This window comes from Pseudorca crassidens, chromosome 3 (assembly GCF_039906515.1).
Source record: "Pseudorca crassidens isolate mPseCra1 chromosome 3, mPseCra1.hap1, whole genome shotgun sequence".
Classification (NCBI taxonomy): Eukaryota; Metazoa; Chordata; class Mammalia; order Artiodactyla; family Delphinidae; genus Pseudorca; species Pseudorca crassidens.
Window position 1 is genome coordinate 169676674 of NC_090298.1, and position 20026 is coordinate 169696699.

Below are 20026 nucleotides of genomic sequence, written 5' to 3' on the forward strand. Positions count from 1 at the left end.
TTTTTAAAAGTATATATTTTATCTTTAATAGTTTATAAATCCAATGAGTAACTTATTTTTGCCTTGAAGCTTTTTTATGTTAATTCTCTGAACACTCATTTTTATGAAAACATCTAAAACCTTTTTGAAAACCGTAAAAAATAAAATTTTATTTTATTTATTTAGTTTTTTGGCTATGCCCCACGGTTTGTGGGATTTTGTTCTCCGACCGGGGATTGAACCCGGGCCCTCGGCAGTGAGAGCTCGGAGTCCTAACCACTGGACTGCCAGGGAATTCCTAAAAAAGGAATTTTTAAAGTTCTGTCTGTAAATAGAATGACAAACGATATCAGAATTTGGGCATCCACTTAATGTCAAATGAGAGAATGTTTTCTAAAAGAAGCAGGCATATTAAATGCAGTCGGTGTTTAGCCCCCATCTAGTAAGTGTACTAAGAGTTCTTAGGTCCATCCTAAATTTATATAAGCTTTTTTTGTTGTTGTTTTATATAAGTTAAAATAGGAATTCAGGGACTTTCCTGGTGGCGCAGTGGTTGAGAATCCCCCTGCCAACGCAGGGGACACGTGTTCCATCACTGGAAGGGGAAGATCCTACAGGCCGCGGAGCATCTAAGCCCACGCGCCACAACTACTGAGCCTGTGCTCTAGAGCCCGCACGCCACAGCTACTGAAGGCTGCGCACCTACAGCACGTGCTCTGCAACAAGAGAAGCCACTGCAATGAGAAGCCCGCGCGCTAGGGGGCTTAAACAAATATATGTTTCCACGGTGACCTCGCCCCCGGGCCGACTGCTGACCCCGGAAGTCACTAGACCCTCTCCTCCCCCGTCCCATCCTGTCCAGTGCCGGCTCCGGACAAGGGACGCTCCGCGTGGAAACTGAATCAGGACTTCCCGGTCCAGAAGGAGGACAAGGAGGGGCCGCCGAACTGCGGGAGGACGCCGGGTTCGACCGCCCGAGAGCACGTTCTGCTCGGGGCCCACGTCCCGCGCGGGCGGGTCGGTCCACAATGTGTTACGAGGGCCTGTCACTCAATAACCAGAGGGCGGGCCTGGGAGGAATGTCCAATCAGATGCGACGGGGCGGTGCCCGGAGAACAAGCAGGCGCTCGCGGGCCGGGCCCAGAGAACTGTCCAATCAGGGGCTCCAGGGGCGGGTCTCGGGAAACCGTCCAGTCAGGGGGCGGGCCTCGGGAAACCGTCCAGTCAGGGGCCCGGGCAGTAGCAATGCCCGAAGCACTGTCCAGTCAGGACGGTGGGGCGCGAAGCATCTCCCAATCAACAGCCAGATGGAAGAGAGTGCCAGGAGCACCGTCCAGTCAGAGCACACTCCCAGCCCGTGAGCGGGTAGTTCTCGGCCAGCCGTGCCGCTCCTGCGCACCTGCGCCGCGTGGGCCCAGGTGTCGGTTCCTCGTACCTCTCACCTGCGCGGGCTGCGGCAAGGACGCCTGGGAGAGCCGGGAGCCCGGCAGAGATGGTGAGTCCGCGGGACCGGGGCCCGAGACCGGGAGGGGCTGTTACGAACCGTCCGGAACCGGCTGGAAACGGTCGCGGGGTGGGGTCCCGGCGTCCTGTCCGGCCCCCGCTTGTGGGGCCGGTGTCTCAGGACTATCTGGGTGACCTAGATGTGCACAACTGCTCTCCTTTCGGGGGTCCGGGAACATCAGTCCCTGGTCGGCTCCTCCCAGCCGACAGCCTGCGGGGGCGGGCGGGGAGCCTGGGGTGACCTGCTTGGGGGCCCTGGGCTGGGAGGGCGTCTCCCGGTAGGTCCTCCGTCCTAAATGACCCCAGCCTCAGTTCTCATTTCATGGAGGGACACTATTTGTCAGCTGACTGGACGCCTGAGGGGAAAAGGCGGAAATGATTCCTGCCCCCTGGGTTCTCACAAGAACCACACAAGGGAGAAAAACTAACGCAAAGGTCAAGGAAAGCCCACTGTGAGGTGGGGCAGCACCCCTCACCCCCTCCCACCCCCCAAGTCAAATGCACTGGCGACACAGCGGGGACACAGCCGGTGTCCTTTGTTCAGGGAGCACGTTAGCAGTGGTGCCCCTCGTGGTAGCGTGGTTGCACTTGACCCTGAGTCATCTGTGTCTGGGTACCAGTTCAGCACAACCCCTCCGTGGGTTTTTCACCTTGAAAAGATGTATTCACTTACTGGAACCTCAGATTTTCAGCAAGTGTAAAATACATTGAATTAGTACAGCAGGAAATATAACATAAAATACTTTCAAAGGGGTGAGTTTCAGGTAAAAAAAAAAGAAAATGTCATACATTACGTTTGCTAAACATTCTTTTAAAATCTCCTCCTGTCTGTAGTAAGTTTGTCAGGTCTGTCCCTTCCTGAACAGCTGCAGAGAAGTGAATACAGTACCACATAGTGTGGTAGGTGAAGTTTCACCAAAAATACCAGTTATTTAATTTGTGACGGTAGATGATACTGTTGTTTTTTATTATCTGCAACACACTTTGCTTAAATCTGCAGTAAATTAGTTATTGCCCATGGAAGAGGTGGGAATACACGGATGTTACTTAGATATCAGTTTGTCCTGTCCCATGTGTGGAAGTGTCTGTCATTTCTGCTTGGCTCCCCGTGGGTACCCTGTGGTGAATCAGGTCTCCCCCTCCCCATAGCCACAGGCCTGCCTGGGGCTCTGTTCCTTTCTGTAGATTTAGTCGTCCATTCCTTTACCAATTCCGTCCTGTCAGGAGTTGCTGCTGCTTTAAAACCCTTGCAGTGTGATAGACGGATTCCTGCCTGGTACTTCAGAATATTTTGGCTGTTTGGGGGCATTTGTGTGTAAAGTTAGTATTTGTCAAATCCTAAAAAACATCTGGTTTGGCAATTTTATGGAATTTTATAAAGACTCTGTCTTGGGAGGGTTGATATCTTGGTAACACTGATTTCTTTTTAAGAACATGTGCCATCTTGTCATTTATTTCATTTTGCTTTGTTATTATCCTTCATGTTTTAAAATTTTTGTTAGGTTCTTTTTATAGCCTTCATTAAACTGATGTTGTACTACTTCAATTTGATTTTTACCATGGTATGTGTTATCTTTTTTTTTTTTTTGAGTAATAATTTTTATTGGAGTATAGTTGATTAACAATGTGTTAGTTTCTGCTGTATGTGTTATCTTTTTTACCTTTTTTAAAATTAATTTTTATTGGAGTATAGTTGCTTTACGATGTTATGTTAGTTTCTACTGTACAGCAGAGTGAATCAGCTATACATATACATATATCCCCTCTTTTTTGGATTTCCTTCCCATTTAGGTCACAACGGAACACTGAGTAGAGTCCCCTGTGCTATACAGTAGGTTCTCATTAGTTATCGTTATTTATTTATTTATTTTTTGCGGTATGTGGGCCTCTCACTGTTGTGGCCTCTCCCGTTGCGGAGCACAGGCTCCGGACACACAGGCTCAGCAGCCATGGCTCACGGGCCTAGCCGCTCTGTGGCATGTGGGATCTTCCCGGACTGGGGCACAAACCTGTGTCCCTTGCATCGGCAGGCGGACTCTCAACCACTGCGCCACCAGGGAAGCCCTAGTTATCTATTTTATACATAGTATCAATAGTGTATATATGTCAATCCCATTATCCCAATTTTCCCCCCCCACCTCTCCCTTGGTATCCATACGTTTGTTCTCTTTGTCTGTGTCTCTACTTCTGCTTTGCAAATAAGATCATCTGTACCATTTTTCTAGATTCCAAATATATGTGCGTTAATATACAATATTTGTTTTTCTCTTTCTGACTTAACTTCACTTTGTATGACAGTCTCTAGGTCCATCCACATCTCTACAAATGACCCAATTTCATTCTTTTTTGTGGCTGAGTAATATTCCATTGTATATATGTACCACATGTTCTACATTTAGGTTGCTTCCATGTCCTTGCTATTATAAATAGTGCTGCAATGAACATTGGGGTGCATGTGTGTTTTTGAATTATGATTTTCTCTGGGTGTATGCCCAGTAATGGGGTTGCTGGGTCATTTGGTACTTCTGTTTTTAGTTTTCTAAGGAACCTCCATACTGTTCTGCATAGTGGCTGTATCAATTTACAGTGGCTGTATCAATTTATTCCCACCAACAGTGCATGAGGGTTCCCTTTTCTCCACATTTATTGTTTGTAGACTTTTTTTTTAAGTTAAGTGTTTTTAAAATTAATTAAGTTTTTTGGCTGCATTGGGTCTTCGTTGCTGTGTGTGGGCTTTCTCTAGTTGCGGCGAGCGGGGGCTGCTCTTTGTTGCGGTGCATGGGCTTCTCATTGCAGTGGCTTCTCTTGTTGCAGAGCACAGGCTCTAGGTGTGTGGGCTTCAGTAGTTGTGGCTTGCAGGCTCAATAGTTGTGGCTCGCAGGCTCTAGAGGGCAGGGTCAGTAGTTGTGGCGCATGGGCTTAGTTGGTTCACGGCATGTGGGATCTGCCCAGACCAGGGTTCGAATCTGTGTCCCCTGCATTGGTAGGCGATTCTTAACCACTGTGCCACCAGGGAAGTCCTGTTTGTAGATGTTTTTAAAAAATTAATTTATTTATTTTTGGCTGCATTGGGTCTTAGTTGCTGCGCGTGGGCTTTCTCTAATTGTGGTGAGCGGGGGCTACTCTTTGTTGCAGTGCGCGGGCTTCTCATTGTGGTTGCTTCTCTTGTTGCAGAGCACGGGCTCTAGGCGCATGGGCTTCAGTAGTTGGGGCTCACGGGCTCAGTCATTGTGGTGCGTGGGCTCAATAGTTGGGGCTCACGGGCCCTAGAGCACAGGCTCAGTAGTTGTGGCACATGGGCTTAGTTGCTCTGCGGCATGTGGGACCTTCCCAGACCAGGGTTTGAATCTGTGTCCCCTGCATTGGCAGGCGGATTCTTAACCACTGCGCCACCAGGGAAACCCTGTTTGTAGATTTTTTGATGATGGCCATTCTGGCCGGTGTGAGGTGATACCTCATTGTAGTTTTGATTTGCATTTCCCTGATAGTGATGTTGAGCATCTTTTCATGTGTTTGTTGGCCATCTGTATGTCTTCTTTGGAGAAATGTCTATTTAGGTCTTCTGCCCATTTTTTGATTGCAATGTTTGTTTTTTTGATATTGAGCTGCATGAGCTGTTTGTATATTTTGGAGATTAATCCTTTGTCCGTTGCTTCGTTTGCAAATATTTTCTCCCATTCTGAGGATTGTCTTTTCATCTTGTTTATGGGTTCCTTTGCTGTGCAAAGCTTTTAAGTTTCATTAGGTCCCATTTGTTTATGTATGTGTTATCTTTTTAAAGTGAACTTTCCAACTTGCTGTTGCTATTAATTAGAAAGGTAATGAAATTTATTTTTATGTTGAATTTTTATCCTGAGATCTTGTTCAGAATCTTATTGTACGATTATCTTTGTGTTCTGTTGGTGTCATACATGTGCAGCTGTTGAGTTAGGCATTAAGACAAGTGTCTCCTGGCATTGCACATTTGTGCATTTTCCAGATTGGATTGCTAATGTAATGTTGACTGAGAGTCAGGTCATCTGTCCACACTTCATTTGTACCTGATTGTCTTGGAGAAAACAGTGAATTTCATACCATTTATATGTTCTTTGGTCTCGTTTGACTATTCCTTTGTCCATTTTCCTTTATCCAGTCATGCACATTACCATCTATTCCCCATTGGTAAGAGTGTTTTTTTATGTATGACTGTTGAATATTATAAAATGGCTTTCAGCAGCTCTAAGATGATTACAGGTAAATCCTGTGAATTGATTTTAGAGTTTTCTGTTGTATCATATAACATCAGTGCAGGAAAGTGCATGTGACATATGTACAGTTGACAGAAATGTTTAAAAAAAGTAATCCTCTGTTAAATGAAACTCAGCCCTAAATGTAGAACAAGCTTTCTTAAAAGGCTTGAAATGAACCCCAGTGGCAGGCCCCTCTGCCATTCTCCAAATATGACCAATATGTTGAATTACGTGAAGATATATATAATTATATGTAATTATGTGTGTATATATATGTATATATTTGTTATTTAGATTTTTAGGTGCCAGTTTGCAGTCTTATCTCAAATGGTTATTTTACTGTTCTCCCTTACTCTGCCCTGCAGCCATTCATTCATATATATGTGTATCGATATCAACGTGTATATACACACACGTGAAAATCTCTGCCCCCCCCATATATATATACCCCTCCAAATCCCCTTGCTCTGCCACATTTTCCTCAGTAATTATGTTTGATTTGCTTATTTACTGCTTTCCTCCAAAAGAATTTAAGATCCACGTGGTTCAGAATTTTTGTTTTGTTAGTGCTGTAGCCCTAGTGCCTGCAAGTACTGTAACCTAAACAAATTTTACTAAATGAAAGAGCCAGAGGTCAGGTCTTCAAACAAAGCGTTTTTGCATGGGCACGGGGCTTTGGCAGGAGAAGCAGTGTGAGATGTAAGGATGGAATAGGATGTTTCTGTTGGCTGCTCTCCACAGCGCCCGGCAGAAGCTAGTTTATCTCCTCATCACAGTGGGAAGTAACAGTCACACTAGCAAAACAACTGTGAGGTGTGTGTGAAAGAAGGGCAAGTGTGCCAAGCTGGCATGATGTTATTAATTCACTGTTCTGCATTTCCTCTGCTGTGAACTCGTTTTAATCATGTCTGCTTTACAGAGTTATTATAAATATATTTGTCTTTCTCATATAATGTGTGCTCAATGGCACATTTTAAAAATTAGTATTGTAATATAACAAAAATTTTTTTTAAAAAAGAACGAAGAAAATCTCACAAAAACAAAAAAAAAAGAAAAAAATTAATATTGTAAAGTGTTAAATATTTGATGGTTTCAAGCTAGGTGTGTTGGGAGTCCCTGTCTTAGTCAGCTGGGGCACCTGTAAGCTGGGTGGCTTATACACAGCAGACCTTTGTTTCTCACAGTTCTGGAAGTCCAAGATCAAGGCACCAGAAGATTCGGTGTCTGGTGAGAGTCTGCTTCCTGGTTTGTAGGTGGCCGTCTTCTCACTGTGTCCTCACACAGCAGAAGGGTCCAAGGAGCTCTCTGGGGTCCTTTTTATAAGGGCAAATCCCATTCCTGGCCACCTCCAAAAGGCCCACCTCCAAACACCATCACATTGGGGATTAGGTTTTGACATGAATTTTGGGGGGACACAAACCTTCAGTTTGTAGCAGTCCCCATGACCACTCTAGGTTCAGAGATTCACTAGGAGGCCTCCCAGGCTTCGGTGTATAGTCTGCTCATGGCTGTGATTTCTGACCGCAAGAATAAAGCAAAGTCAACAAGATTGGGTACCTTTCTCCCTGCATTGAGACTGTCCTAATCCCTTCTTGTCTTGTCTGCCTTAGAGTCCCAGCTAAGCCCCTGCTGGGCAATCAGCCTCTGAAGGTCATCCGAAATAGGTTTTCAAAAGAGCTTTTTAGCAAACTGAAAACTTCTACCTAAAATTCCAAAAGTATATCTTTACTTAAAGATTGCCTGTTTTTTCATTTTGTTTACCTCTTTTTTAAAATAATTAATTAATTAATTAATTTTTGGCTGTGTTGGGTCTTCGTCGCTTCATGCGGGCTTTCTCTAGTTGCAGTGAGTGGGGACTACTCTTCATTGCGGTGCACGGGTTTCTCATTGTGGTGGCTTCTCTTGTAGCAGAGCACAGGCTCTAGGCGTGTGGGCTCAGTAGTTGTGGCTCATGGGCTCTAGAGTGCAGGCTCGGTAGTTGTGGCACATGGGTTTAGTTGCTCCATGGCATGTGGGATCTTCCTGGATCAGGGCTTGAACCCGTATCCCCTGCATTGGCAGGCAGATTCTTAACCACTGCACCACCAGGGAAGTCCCTGTTTACCTCTTTTTGAACCTCCAGTGGGTAAAAGTCATAGTAAAAAATCATTTATGGAGACCTAATCTTGTTTCTGATACTTAGGGTTCCAATTCCAATCCAGGCACCAGTTGGAAACAGCAAGGAAGCTGTGTCTCATTTTTCTTAGCACTGATGGGGATGATCTCTCTAGCATTTATAAAATTACAAGCAGATACCATTAGTATCCATTTTTACCATCCAAGCAGGTGCAGTAGCCACAAAACAAAACCATATTAAGTATATAAAAAAAAAAAATCCCCCCCCCCTTTTTTTCCCTCATTGCAGTCAAACCTTGTGTTCATTTCCGAGGGCTGCCATAACAAATTACCACAATGTGGGTGTTCTCTCACATTTCTGGAGGCTGAAGTCCGAAATGAAGGTGTTGGCAGGGTCATGCTCCCTCAGAATTCTCTAGGGTCCTGGGGTCATTTCCTGTCTCTTATACCTTCTGTATCCCCAGGCGTTCCATTGCTTGTGGCAGCATGATTCCAGTCTCTGCGTCCATCTTCTTCCTCTGCTGCCTTCTCTGTGTGGCTCTGTCTTCACATGGCATTTTCCCTGTCTCCTATGGACACCAGTCATTGGATTAGGGCCCATCCTAATGACCTCATCTTAGTTTGATTACATTTGCAAAGACCCTGTTTCCAAGGAAGGTCACATTTATAGGTATCAGGGGTTAGGATTTCAGCCTATCTCTGTAAACGTATTTAGCGTTTACAGCGATAGCGTTACAGCTGGGAAGATACTGGCTGGCACATGTGGGTGGGCCAGGAGGCCCAGCAGCTAGGCTGAAGAAAGGCTGGCTGTCTCCTCCCCTTTGGTTTGTCTAAAATTTTGTTTCAGCTCTAGGAACTGATTTAAGTTTTTTTCTCCTGATGCAGTACAATCTTTTAATATTTTTTGCCTATCCAAAGCTCACTTTTGGGAACTTGCCAGCCCTTTCTCCTCCTGCCTGGAAGAGAGAGCAAAAATCACAGGTGTCACCTGTGCTGAACTTTGATTTTCTTCTCACTTGGCCTCCATGGCCACAGGCAGCTGGTATATCCAGTGAGCCAGACCTCCTGGAGTTGGATTGCTTATTTCTACCTCAGTCAACTTTTTTTTTTTTTTTTGCCCTGGCACAGCTTGTGGGATCTTAGTTCCCCGACCAGGGATGGAACCCAGGCCCCAGCAGTGAAAGCGCCGAGTCCTAACCACTGGACAGCCAGGGAATTCCCACACCTCAGTCAACTTTTAGCCTCACACCAGACAGCTGCCCTTTCATACCCTGGATGACTCCATAGCTACCCTGCTGCAAAGGTTTGCCATCCCCTCCTCCTTCACTCTCCCACTTCCCAGACAGTGCTTTTGCCGTATTTTAGTGAATCAGGGTTGCTCTAGCAAATCCCAGTTCTAATGTGTCTGGTGTCCCCAAAACCGCCCCTAGGTCCTGCAGGTAGGACTCACGTGACAGCGTATCGTTGGAGTCATGACTATGAATTGTTACAACAAAAGAGCACAGCAGAATCAGCAAAGGGAAAAGGCGCATGAGGAGAAATCTGAAGGAAACCAGGTGCAGGCTTTTAAGAGTCCTTTCCCAGTGGAGTCGCACATAACACACCTGATAGCCCCAGCGATGAGTTGTGACAGCATGTGAAATACCATCTACCGGAGGCTCACTGGGGACTCAGTTCACCGGGGGTTTTTATCAGCTCACAGCTGATCATGTGAGCATCCTCTGCGCAACAAGGACCCAAAGCCCAGACTCCCAGGCGAAAAGCAGGTGCTCAGCACTAACAGTGTTGTCTGCACAGTCAGAGACAGGGAGTAATAATTAGGGTGATGTGAAACCTTCAGAAATTAAATTTCCCACACACTGGCCAAGGCCAACCTTGCTAGCAGTCACTGCCAAGGATAAAGTTAAGGTTTGCAATGTCAACTCCTTTCCTGCACACTAAGTAGAGGAAACACTACAGATAACTGTACAGAGAGCATCTCACCTCCAGAAGCTCCAGAAGCTCCTGTTGTTCCCTGTACAGTAGAGATATTCCTGTTATGCTGCTACTCTGTTGAATATGTACTAAATACTGGCATCAGGATTATTATATGAGAGTGTTTTCTTTCCCATGCTCATGGATGTCAGCGGGTTGATGAACTTTTTAAAAAACCATGGCTTAAGGGAGGCATGCAGCTCAGTGGTCCCTGTGCTTAGGGGTTGGCCTGACACGCTCATGTGCCCACCAGGGGAGGGACACGGACGTGAGAGAAATTGAGAGTGCAGCCTCTAGGATGGTTTGTGTGGAATCACTGTCTCCTGGAATTTGAGGCAAGGGAATGTTTCCTTTGTAGGAAAGCACTGCTGAATCCTCTATATATTTTATACTCAAGGCTAAATTTGCTGTCAGATGTTTTCTTTTTTAAATTAATTAATTAATTTCTTTTTGTCTGTATTTGGTCTTCGTTGCTGCACGTGGGCTTTTCTCTAGTTGTGGTGACCGGGGGCTACTCTTCGTTGTGGTGCGTGGGCTTCTCATTGTGATGGCTTCTTTTGTTGTGGAGCACGGGCTCTAGGCACGCGGGCTCAGTAGTTGTGGCGCACGGGCTTAGTTGCTCCGCGGCACATGGGATCTTCCCAAACCAGGGCTCGAACCTGTGTCCCTTGCATTGGCAGGTGGATTCTCAACCACTGCACCACTAGTGAAGCCCACTGTCAGATGTTTTTGATGTTAAAGTCCTTTGCAAAGTACGGCTCTTAACCTTATCCTCAAGGTCAGCAAGAGTACTCTTTTATGGGTCTGGTAGAAGAGCTGTTTTGGCATCATGTAATGTGTGTGTGTGTGTGAACTCAGAACTGGTGGGCAGCAGCACTGGCTCAGGAGTGTAGGGAACATATGCAGTTCTGACTTCCTATTTTCATGAAAATACACAGAGGAAAAGAGTAGAAACTGAGCTGGTGATAACTATTACACAAAAATGTTAAAATAAATACTTCTTCAAAAGAAATATTTCATTCAGCCAGTTGGACTGTCCTGATGGCCTGGAGTTCTTTAAGACAGTATGGCTTGGATGGACCTAGAGTCTGTCATACAGAGTGAAGTAAATCAGAAAGAGAAAAACAAATACCATACGCTGACACACACACACACACACACACACACACATATATGTATATGGAATCTAAAAAAAAAAGGCTCTGAAGAACCTAGGAGCAGGACAGGAATAAAGATGCAGATGTAGAGAATGGACTTGAGTACACGGGGAGGGGGAATGGTAAGCTGGGACGAAGTGAGAGAGTAGCATGGACATATATACACTACTAAATGTAAAATAGATAGCTAGTGGGAAGCAGCCGTATAGCACAGGGAGATCAGCTCGGTGCTTTGTGACCACCTAGAGGGGTGGGTTAGGGAGGGTGGGAGGGAGACGCAAGAGGGAGGAGATATGGGGATATATGTATACTTATAGCCGATTCACTTTGTTATACAGCAGAAACTAACACACCACTGTAAAGCAATTATACTCCAATAAAGATGTTAAAAAAAAAAAAAAGACAATATGGCTAGCAGACCCTTGCAGCAAGTTGGGTTCCCACAGGCCCATGGGCCTCTCATATTTGGTGGTGGAAAGAGAAGGAAAAGTTCCCAGTCCTTCATTGTGTTTGTATTCCTTAAACCTCATCCAGGTTGACCTTGGGCTTCATGTGCTTATGGATGTTGTACAGTAGGAAGGAGCTAAAGTCACTTGTGTCACAAGGGATTGATGGGTCTTAAAATGCAAATATTATTTCATTTGTATAGCATTTTTTTTCGTTTCTCCAGTGTGGTCTAAACCCTTTGGTTGGAGAAGAATAAGCCTTGAATGGTCACAGTAAAAGTGTAGAGATAAGTTCAGTGTGTTAGTGCTGTTAACTAACAGCACTGTTAGTGCTGTTATCTATGCTGTTATCTATGAGGATAATCTATGATTGTGGACATAAAGTAGCAGGTGTGATGACTGGATCACAGAGTAGATGTTAGATGACCATGGAATCTTATTTGAACTTCCTGTGACTTGAGTCCAGTTGTTCAATGCTGTGAGTCTCACCCATGCACCTGCACATATCTTGGGTGTTTCAGAACTCGGTGGTCTTTGAGGATGTGGCCGTGGACTTCAATCTGGAGGAGTGGGCTTTGCTGGATTCTGCTCAGAGGGAGCTCTACAGAGATGTGATGCTGGAAAACTTCAGAAACCTGGCCTCAGTGGGTAAGAATGACATTATTCCTTCACTTAGTCATTTAGAGACAAGCATTTCTGGCACATCACTGTTCCAAGAATTGGACCGTGGAAAGGGAATATGTTAACTAATAAGACAGACATGGTCATAACCATCAGAGACTTAGAATCTAATAGTTTCTCCCCATGAGACTGAGAATCTGTATTAAACTGAGTTCTTCTTTCTGTAAAGAAAGCTCCCTTAGCATCATTGGTGGATATAGATTTCATGGGGCCTTAAGGGGCCCAGTGAGGTCTGTTTTTGAACCATATGAGAATTTTACTGTGTTTGTTAAAGTGCTTACCATTTTGACCCCTTATACTTGTTATTGATGAAGTCTTGACATAGCTAAACTCCTCCGTGTCCTTTTTGGCTAACAGGTACCTCCTTTCTTGTAAGATTTGTTACCTTTTTGCTTTCAGAGGATGAGACTCAATTTAAGGCCAATGGGTCAGTTTCTCAGCAGGATATTTATGGGAATAAAATATCCAAGGAGCATAAAATATCAAAGTTCACTGGAAATGATTCCTTGGCCTCCGTCTTAGGAAAAATTTGGGAAGAACTCAGCCTTGAAGATCAGCACATAGATCAAGGGAGACATCTGAGGTGAGTTGCACTCTTGAGAGAAAGCAGTATTTCAGGAGGGAATCTTAGTATGTCATAAAGTTTAAAAAGCAAACAAAACACTTGTAAGCCTAGATCAAATTTGTTTATTCATAGAGATTTTCACAATGATTTTTTTCTTAAATGCGACATTGATGTTGAGTGATAGAAACAGCTGAAAACAATCAACAGAAGAGCCCATGTTTAAGAAACATTGTTTTTGTAATCGTTGTGGTTGAGCCCCCTTCTGTGGCATTGAGCTCATTCCACTTTAAAAGTAGTCAGATAGGGCTTCCCTTGTAGCACAGTGGTTGGGAATCCTCCTGCCAGTGCAGGGGACGTGGGTTCAAGCCCTGGTTGGGGAAGATCCCACATGCTGTGGAGCAACTAAGCCTGTGTGCCACAACTACTGAGCCTGCACTCTAGAGCCTGTGAGCCACAACTACTGAGCCTGTGTGCCACAACTACTGAAGCCCGTGCACCTAGAGCCTGTGCTCTGCAGCAAGAGAAGCCACCGCAGTGAGAAGCCTGTGCACCGTGTCGAAGAGTAGCCCCTGCTCACCTCAACTAGAGAAAAGCCCTCGCACAGCAATGAAGACCCAATGCAGCCAAAAATAAATAAATAAAATAAATTTATTTTTAAAAAAAAGTCGGGGAGAAAATCTATCCATCCACTGAAATTGGTGAAAATGTAATTCTCGTACTTACTAATAAATCATTATTAATCCAGCCATTGATAACATGCTTCTCATTTTTAACAGAAATCACGGGGTGGAGAGACTCCATGAAAGTAATGATCAATGTGGGGATGGCTTCAGCCAGACTCCAAATCTTAACCTGTACCAGAAAACTCTTACTGGAGTAAAAAGGTATGAATGCAGTACACGTGGAAAAGTCTTCACACATCATTCATCCCTCAAGAGTCACATCGCTGTTTGCACTGGACACAAACCGTATCAATGTCAGGAATGTGGGCAGGCCTACAGTTGTCGTTCACACCTAAGGACGCATGTGAGGACCCACAGTGGAGAGAGACCCTATGTGTGTAAATTATGTGGAAAAACTTTTCCTCGTACTTCTTCCCTCAACCGGCATATAAGGATTCATACTGCGGAGAAAAGCTATGAATGTCAGCAATGTGGGAAAGCCTTCATTGATTTTTCAAGTCTTACTAGTCATGTGAGAACGCATACTGGAGAGAAGCCATATAAATGTGAGGAATGTGGGAAAGCTTTCAGTTATTCCTCAACTTTTCGAAGACACATGATAACACACACTGGAGAGAAGCCCTATAAATGTATGGAATGTGGGGAAGCCTTCAGTTACTCCTCAACTTTTCGAAGACACATGATATCACACACTGGGGAGACACCACATAAATGTAAGGAATGTGGGGAAGCCTTCAGTTATTCCTCGGCTTTTCGAAGGCACATGATAACACACACGGGGGAGAAGCCCTATGAATGTAAACAGTGTGGGAAAACCTTCATTTATCTCCAATCCTTTCGAAGCCATGAAAGGATTCACACTGGAGAGAAGCCCTATGAATGCAAGCAATGTGGAAAAGCCTTCATTTATCCCCAGTCATTTCGAAGGCATGAAAGGACACATGGTGGAGAAAAACCCTATGAATGTAACCAGTGTGGTAAGGCTTTCAGCCACCCCTCATCCTTTCGAGGACACATGAGAGTGCACACTGGAGAGAAACCTTACGAGTGCAGGCAGTGTGGAAAAACTTTCAACTGGCCCATATCCTTGCGAAAACATACAAGAACACACACTAAAGAGAAACCCTACGAATGTAAGCAATGTGGGAAAGCCTTCAGTTTGTCCGCTTGCTATCAAGAGCATGTGAGAATGCATCCTGGAGACAAATCATATGAATGCAAGCTCTGTGGGAAAGTTTTCAGTTGCCACATCTCGTTACAAAGACACATGAGAAGGCACACTGCTGAGAAGCTTTATGAATGCAAGCAATGTGGGAAAGCCTTCAGCTGGCCTGAACTTTTGCAACAGCACGTGAGGACGCACACTGCAGAGAAACCTTACAAATGTAAGGAATGTGGTAAAGTCTTCAAATGGCCCTCATCTTTACCAATACATATGAGAATGCACACTGGAGAGAAACCATATGAATGTAAGCAGTGTGGGAAGGCCTTCAGTTGTTCCTCATCCTTAAGAAGACATGTGAGGATACATACTACTAAGAAACACTACATATGAAACTCGGGAAATCCTCCTGCAAATGAATTCATGCACAGTGCTTCAGAAAATTCACATCAGGAGAGAAATCTTACAAAAGTTGTAAACCTGGTATTGCCTTTATGAGTCCTTCATCACTAAAGTGGACCCATAGGGAGTGTATTTCCAGTTCTTTTGCAAATAAACATTTAGATGAAAATTAACTGTTGAAGTACTCTTTTGGCTACAGTACATAAATTTTGCAGGAAGTGTTTTTTCTTATGTTTTAGGAAATAAATCATCTTTACAGTTTGTTGGACTCATGGGTGATTTGAAGTGTATTTTTAATATATAAGTAGCTTTAATATGTTAGTTCTTTAAATTGTCCTTAAAGGGGTTATTGGAACAATGACAGTGTGGTATTTGTTTGTATTTTCCTACTGGCTTAGTGTGGCAGATACTGGATAATCAACCATTATATGTTTTCCACCATGGATTGAGAGAATATTTGTTTATTTAGGCCAGTGGAATCTTATTCTGTTTTTCTTCTAAATATTTGGCAGAAATTTTTAATTATGCAGAGTTCTTCCAAGTGTACAGTCTCATGTGAATTGTTACTTTCAGCTTTTGCCCTTCGCTTTGTCCTTGCTTGTGATAGCGAATTAAACAGTGAGTTTTTACTTAAGAGACGCTTGTGATGTGATCATGAGATACAGAGTTCTGGATTGTGTTACGTCAGCATGGGTAATGTTAGGAGCTACAGTTCCCAGAATCCCTTCCTTTTATGATTCTGTGTTCGAATTTACCAGTAGCCTATTGGCATGAGATTTGGAAGGCAGAAATAAAGCCATTACTAAGTTTTTGCAGCCACATTAAAGTATGAGAGAGAGATGCATAGGGGCTACTTGGAAACCAGCTTTCAGCCCGTTTTCCTGATTGTTGGCCTTACCAATCAAGAGTATCATCAAAAGAAATGCCAAGTACTTGATTTCTATTTTTCTCAGAGTTATAGGCTTCCATAAATACCTCCAAGAGCTTGGTGTCAGGGATTCAGTCATGTGGTCAGGCACTCACAATTTGGATTTTCCTACAAACCCTAACATGTCCTGCAGACCACTAATTCAGACTCATGTTTACTGATCTCTGATGCTGTGATTCCACTCTTCTCTAGATGTTAACATATTTTACAAGGTCTAATTTGTATAGCAGACTCTTTGTTCTCAAAACTTTTAGTGACTCTCTGATCGTGATTCTACCACAAAAGCTACAATGTTGTAGGAAAACAAAACAACCTGTGGGACTTTGTTAAGGTATTGTATTTTTTTCCTTTTTTCTTTTTTTTTTTCCGGCTGCATCATGTGGCACGCAGAACTTCCCTGACCAGGGATCAAACCTGTGCCCTCTGCAGTGGAAGTGCAGAGTCTTAACCACTGCATCACCAGGGAAGTCCTACTGTATTTTTAAATGCGCTGACTCAGTCCTACATGAGAACAAACATACTCCTCGTGAATTTGGGGAGATGTCTGTTAGAGCTGAATGCAGTTCCTTGATATGGGTTTAATTATTATGTTTGATTCTAAGTCACTAAAAACAGTGTTTATTTTCAAGAAAAATCTTCTGTAGGTATGTCTTAGAAATATCTTGTTTACTGTGTTCCCAAATCACTTGTATACAAACTGTATTAGTTTCCTAGGGCTTCTGTAACAAAGCACCACACAGCTGGGTGGCTAGGGCAACAGAAATTTTTGTCTCACAGTTCTGGAAGCAGAAGTCCAAAGTTAAGATGTTGGAAGGACCATGCTTCCTCTGAAAGTGCTAAGCAAGGATGTGTTCCAGCACTCTCCTAGCTTCTGTTAGCTCATTGGCTTGCAACAAGCATAACTAATCTTCTCATGGGGGCTTCCCTCGTGGCACAGTGGTTAAGAATCCGCCTACCAATGCAGGGGACACGAGCCCTGGTCCAGGAAGATCCCACATGCTACAGAGCAACTAAGCCTGTGTGCCACAACTACTGAGCCCACATGCCACAGCTGCTGGAGCCCATACACCTAGAGCCAGTGCTTCACAAGAGAAACCTGCGCACTGCAACGAAGAGTAGCCCCCGCTCGCTGCAACTAGAGAAAGCCCACGTTCAGCAACGAAGACCCAACGCAGCTCCCCCCCCCCAAAAAAAAATCACATGGCATTCTACTTGTGCATGCCTGTCTCTTCATATGGCGGCATTCTTTTTATAAGGACACCATACATATTGGGTTAGGGCCTATCCTATTCTAGTATGACCTCATCTTAACTACTTATATCTGCAACAACCATATTTTCAAATAAGGTCACATTCTGAGATACTGGAACTTTTAACATATGAATTTTGGGGGGAACACAGTTCAATCCATAATACAAATGTTATTATTTTTCATGTACTGAGAATATGTTAAAGTATTCCATTGCAATTATGGATTTAAATCAACTAATATTGTTAATTTAAGCATTATACAGTCTGAGACAATATTAGCTGGCATATACAAGTTAAGGTGGTTTTTGTCATATAAACATTTTTATTGTTACATACTTCAACATCTGTCATTAAATGGATTGCTTATTCTTTGTTAATAATAAAAGCTTAAATAATGGTTTTGTCAATGGTCTCTAGCCAAAAGCCACAAAGACCACATTGGTTTGACCAAAGAAAATGGATGTATTGAGTTAAAGCAATTTGAATGAGTGCACAGACAGTGGGATGTACCAGTCAGAGGTTGTTTGGAAGAATATATTTTCCGATTTGGGCTGGTGCTTGGTGAGTGTAGAAAGCATAAGTAGTTGAGGTTGTCTAAAACTAATTGGTAGAACAGAAGCAGTCAGTTATTTTTATTAAAGAGCAGTTGATGTCTAATCTCTAATTTTTTTTTCCGTGCTAACTTAGGTTTTCATAGCACTCCATAGTTTGATGTGATTTGACAATCATCTGTACCTCCTTCCCTCCTATCATTCAGATGATGACAAGCACGGGGAGCACAGAGTTGCCCAAACTCATGTAGCTCATAAAAATGGAATGTCACGTTTGAAGGTTTTAGTTTTGCTTAATCTTTATTGGGAAGTGTTGGACATTTAACACTGGAAGGCAAGTGTGATTTCTGAATTTTAGAAAAATGGCATCAAGTTTTACAAAAAGACTCCTAACAAAGGAAGGCTTTCCTTTTATGAGATGTGGATAGGACAAGAGTATAGGAAACAAACAGGTCAGTGATTATGGATGGGGCATTTGAGAACAAATGGGCACCTGTTCTTTTCAGGGTGATGGCGTGTTCATTTTGACTGTTGGTGTTATCTCTGCACTTATAAGAACTCATGGCGCTTCACTTAAAATAGTGAATTTTACTGCATGTATATTAAAAATAATAGAAAAACAAAGCCTTCGTTTGCTAAGGGAATTTTAATACTCCTGAACCTTGACACCCAGCCCACCTCCATCTTGGGATCCTCAATAAATGCTGAAGGACCTGGAGGGGGCCGGGAGAAGGACTTGGGGCCAAACAGATTATTGGAACTCGGTCTAAAGTTAGGAAACACCCGCAAGGACCATGTCTGTCCTTAGCCTCACACAACAGGAGAGAAGTGAAAGGGCTCCTGGAATCTTTCTCCGAGTTTATGCTAGCTTCCTCCAGTGAGATCTCTGGGAATGCTCTGGTCTGAACCATAAAAGTGCCCCTACAGTTCTCTCCAAGAGACCTGCCTGGGGGCATCTTAATCTTTGGGCATCAGCGTCATGCCTTTCCTGGGCCTGTCTGGAGGCCATTCAGCTCTAAAATTGCATCAGGCCGGGTCCTGTGACTTCTTGCTGGGAGACGTCATGAGGGTTCTACACTCCCACATGTGGAACGTTGCGGCAGCCGCATGGGTCTGGGAGATGACAGAAACACAGCAGTAGCAGAACCTGCGACAAAGCGACAGACGGCCTGTGGCCACAGCAACCCCCGCTTCCTCAGGAGCATCAGCTCAGTGCCCACAAGCTCCAAGGCGCACACCAATCTCAAAACCTCCAGGGACGTCAAAGGGACACCCAGCCATGGCCCGCCCGTTGGCGCCCACGCGCATACACCCACTGCCCCACGATCATCCACCACCGGAGGATTTAGGTTGCAGGTGCACCAATCCTGCTCAAACTTATCACTTCCAGTCGCGCCTCCTCCGCACCTCCCCTCTGGGTCGTGCCCCACTGCGGTGCATGCACACTTCTACCAACGCCTGCCCTGAGCATAGTCTCAGCCGCTGTGGCCTGTGGGAAATGAAGATCTCAGAAGCAGACGCCCAGAGCCCCGCCCCCAGACTCCTCCCGGCATGCGACTGCCTCTTAAACACCGCTGGACACCAGGGATCGCAGACTTCGCAGAAGTGCGCAGGTGCTCGTGGGTGGGGCGACTGAGAGGCCGCCCAGGGAAAGATGGAAGTCGGGTCACCACGTCTTGCGCATCAGCAAGACTTACCTCTGTGGCCTGGAGATGTGTGGTCCATGCTCCCTAAGCGCCCATCCTCGGAGTCTCTGGGAGGACATTGGGGCCACCCAGGGTGGACGGAGTGGAGTCTACGGGCACATGAGACCAGCAGAGAGCGCTGCCAAGGGGACCACAGTGCAGGACACATGGCTGCCAGTCGACAAGACAGACACCATTGCTGCCCGCATTGAGTTTCCAATTGGAAAGCAGAGTGACAACGGGTAAAGGTAGTGATGAATGTGTTGCTGGTAGAATCCTCAGCAGTGTGGGGGGCTGGAACATCATAACCCAAGCCACGTTGGGCCCCTGACACTTCTTCCACAGGTTGGGTTCTTGTGGTTCTTAGGGAGAGAGGCGTTTTGTACTGTGCAGGTTCAGGAAGTGTGAAGTTCCTGTTCCAGGAGGAGAGATAACAAGTGAAATAGATGACGTATCTGATGTTGGTTAGTTCTAAGTAAAGAGAGCTGTTGGGGAGTGGGGGAGTCGCAGACACTGTAGGCTGTGTATCTCTGGGAGTGTATTAGTTTCTCTGGAGGCATCATCTTTGCCAGTGTGTCTGAATTTATATGTCTGTGTCTGAGTGTGTCCACGTGTATGTCCCAGTAACAAAGTTTGTGTGATTTTGTCATGCCACCACATGCATTTGTCTGGGAAGTTTCAGATGTTTGAGTAGTGGTTCCTGTGTCCTGACAGG

The 20026-nt window shown here is 44.6% G+C and overlaps 1 protein-coding gene across 1 annotated transcript; it reads left to right on the forward strand.

Annotated features, from left to right (window-relative positions):
• Positions 1 to 757: 757 nt before the first annotated feature.
• On the forward strand, positions 758 to 17472 carry LOC137222663 (zinc finger protein 555-like). Its single transcript, XM_067734242.1, is given in 5 exon segments — positions 758 to 1474; positions 11925 to 12051; positions 12484 to 12667; positions 13426 to 14828; positions 14831 to 17472. Coding segments are annotated over 5 exon segments (1758 nt in total). The 5' UTR covers positions 758 to 1471; the 3' UTR covers positions 14872 to 17472.
• The last annotated feature ends 2554 nt before the right edge of the window (positions 17473 to 20026 follow it).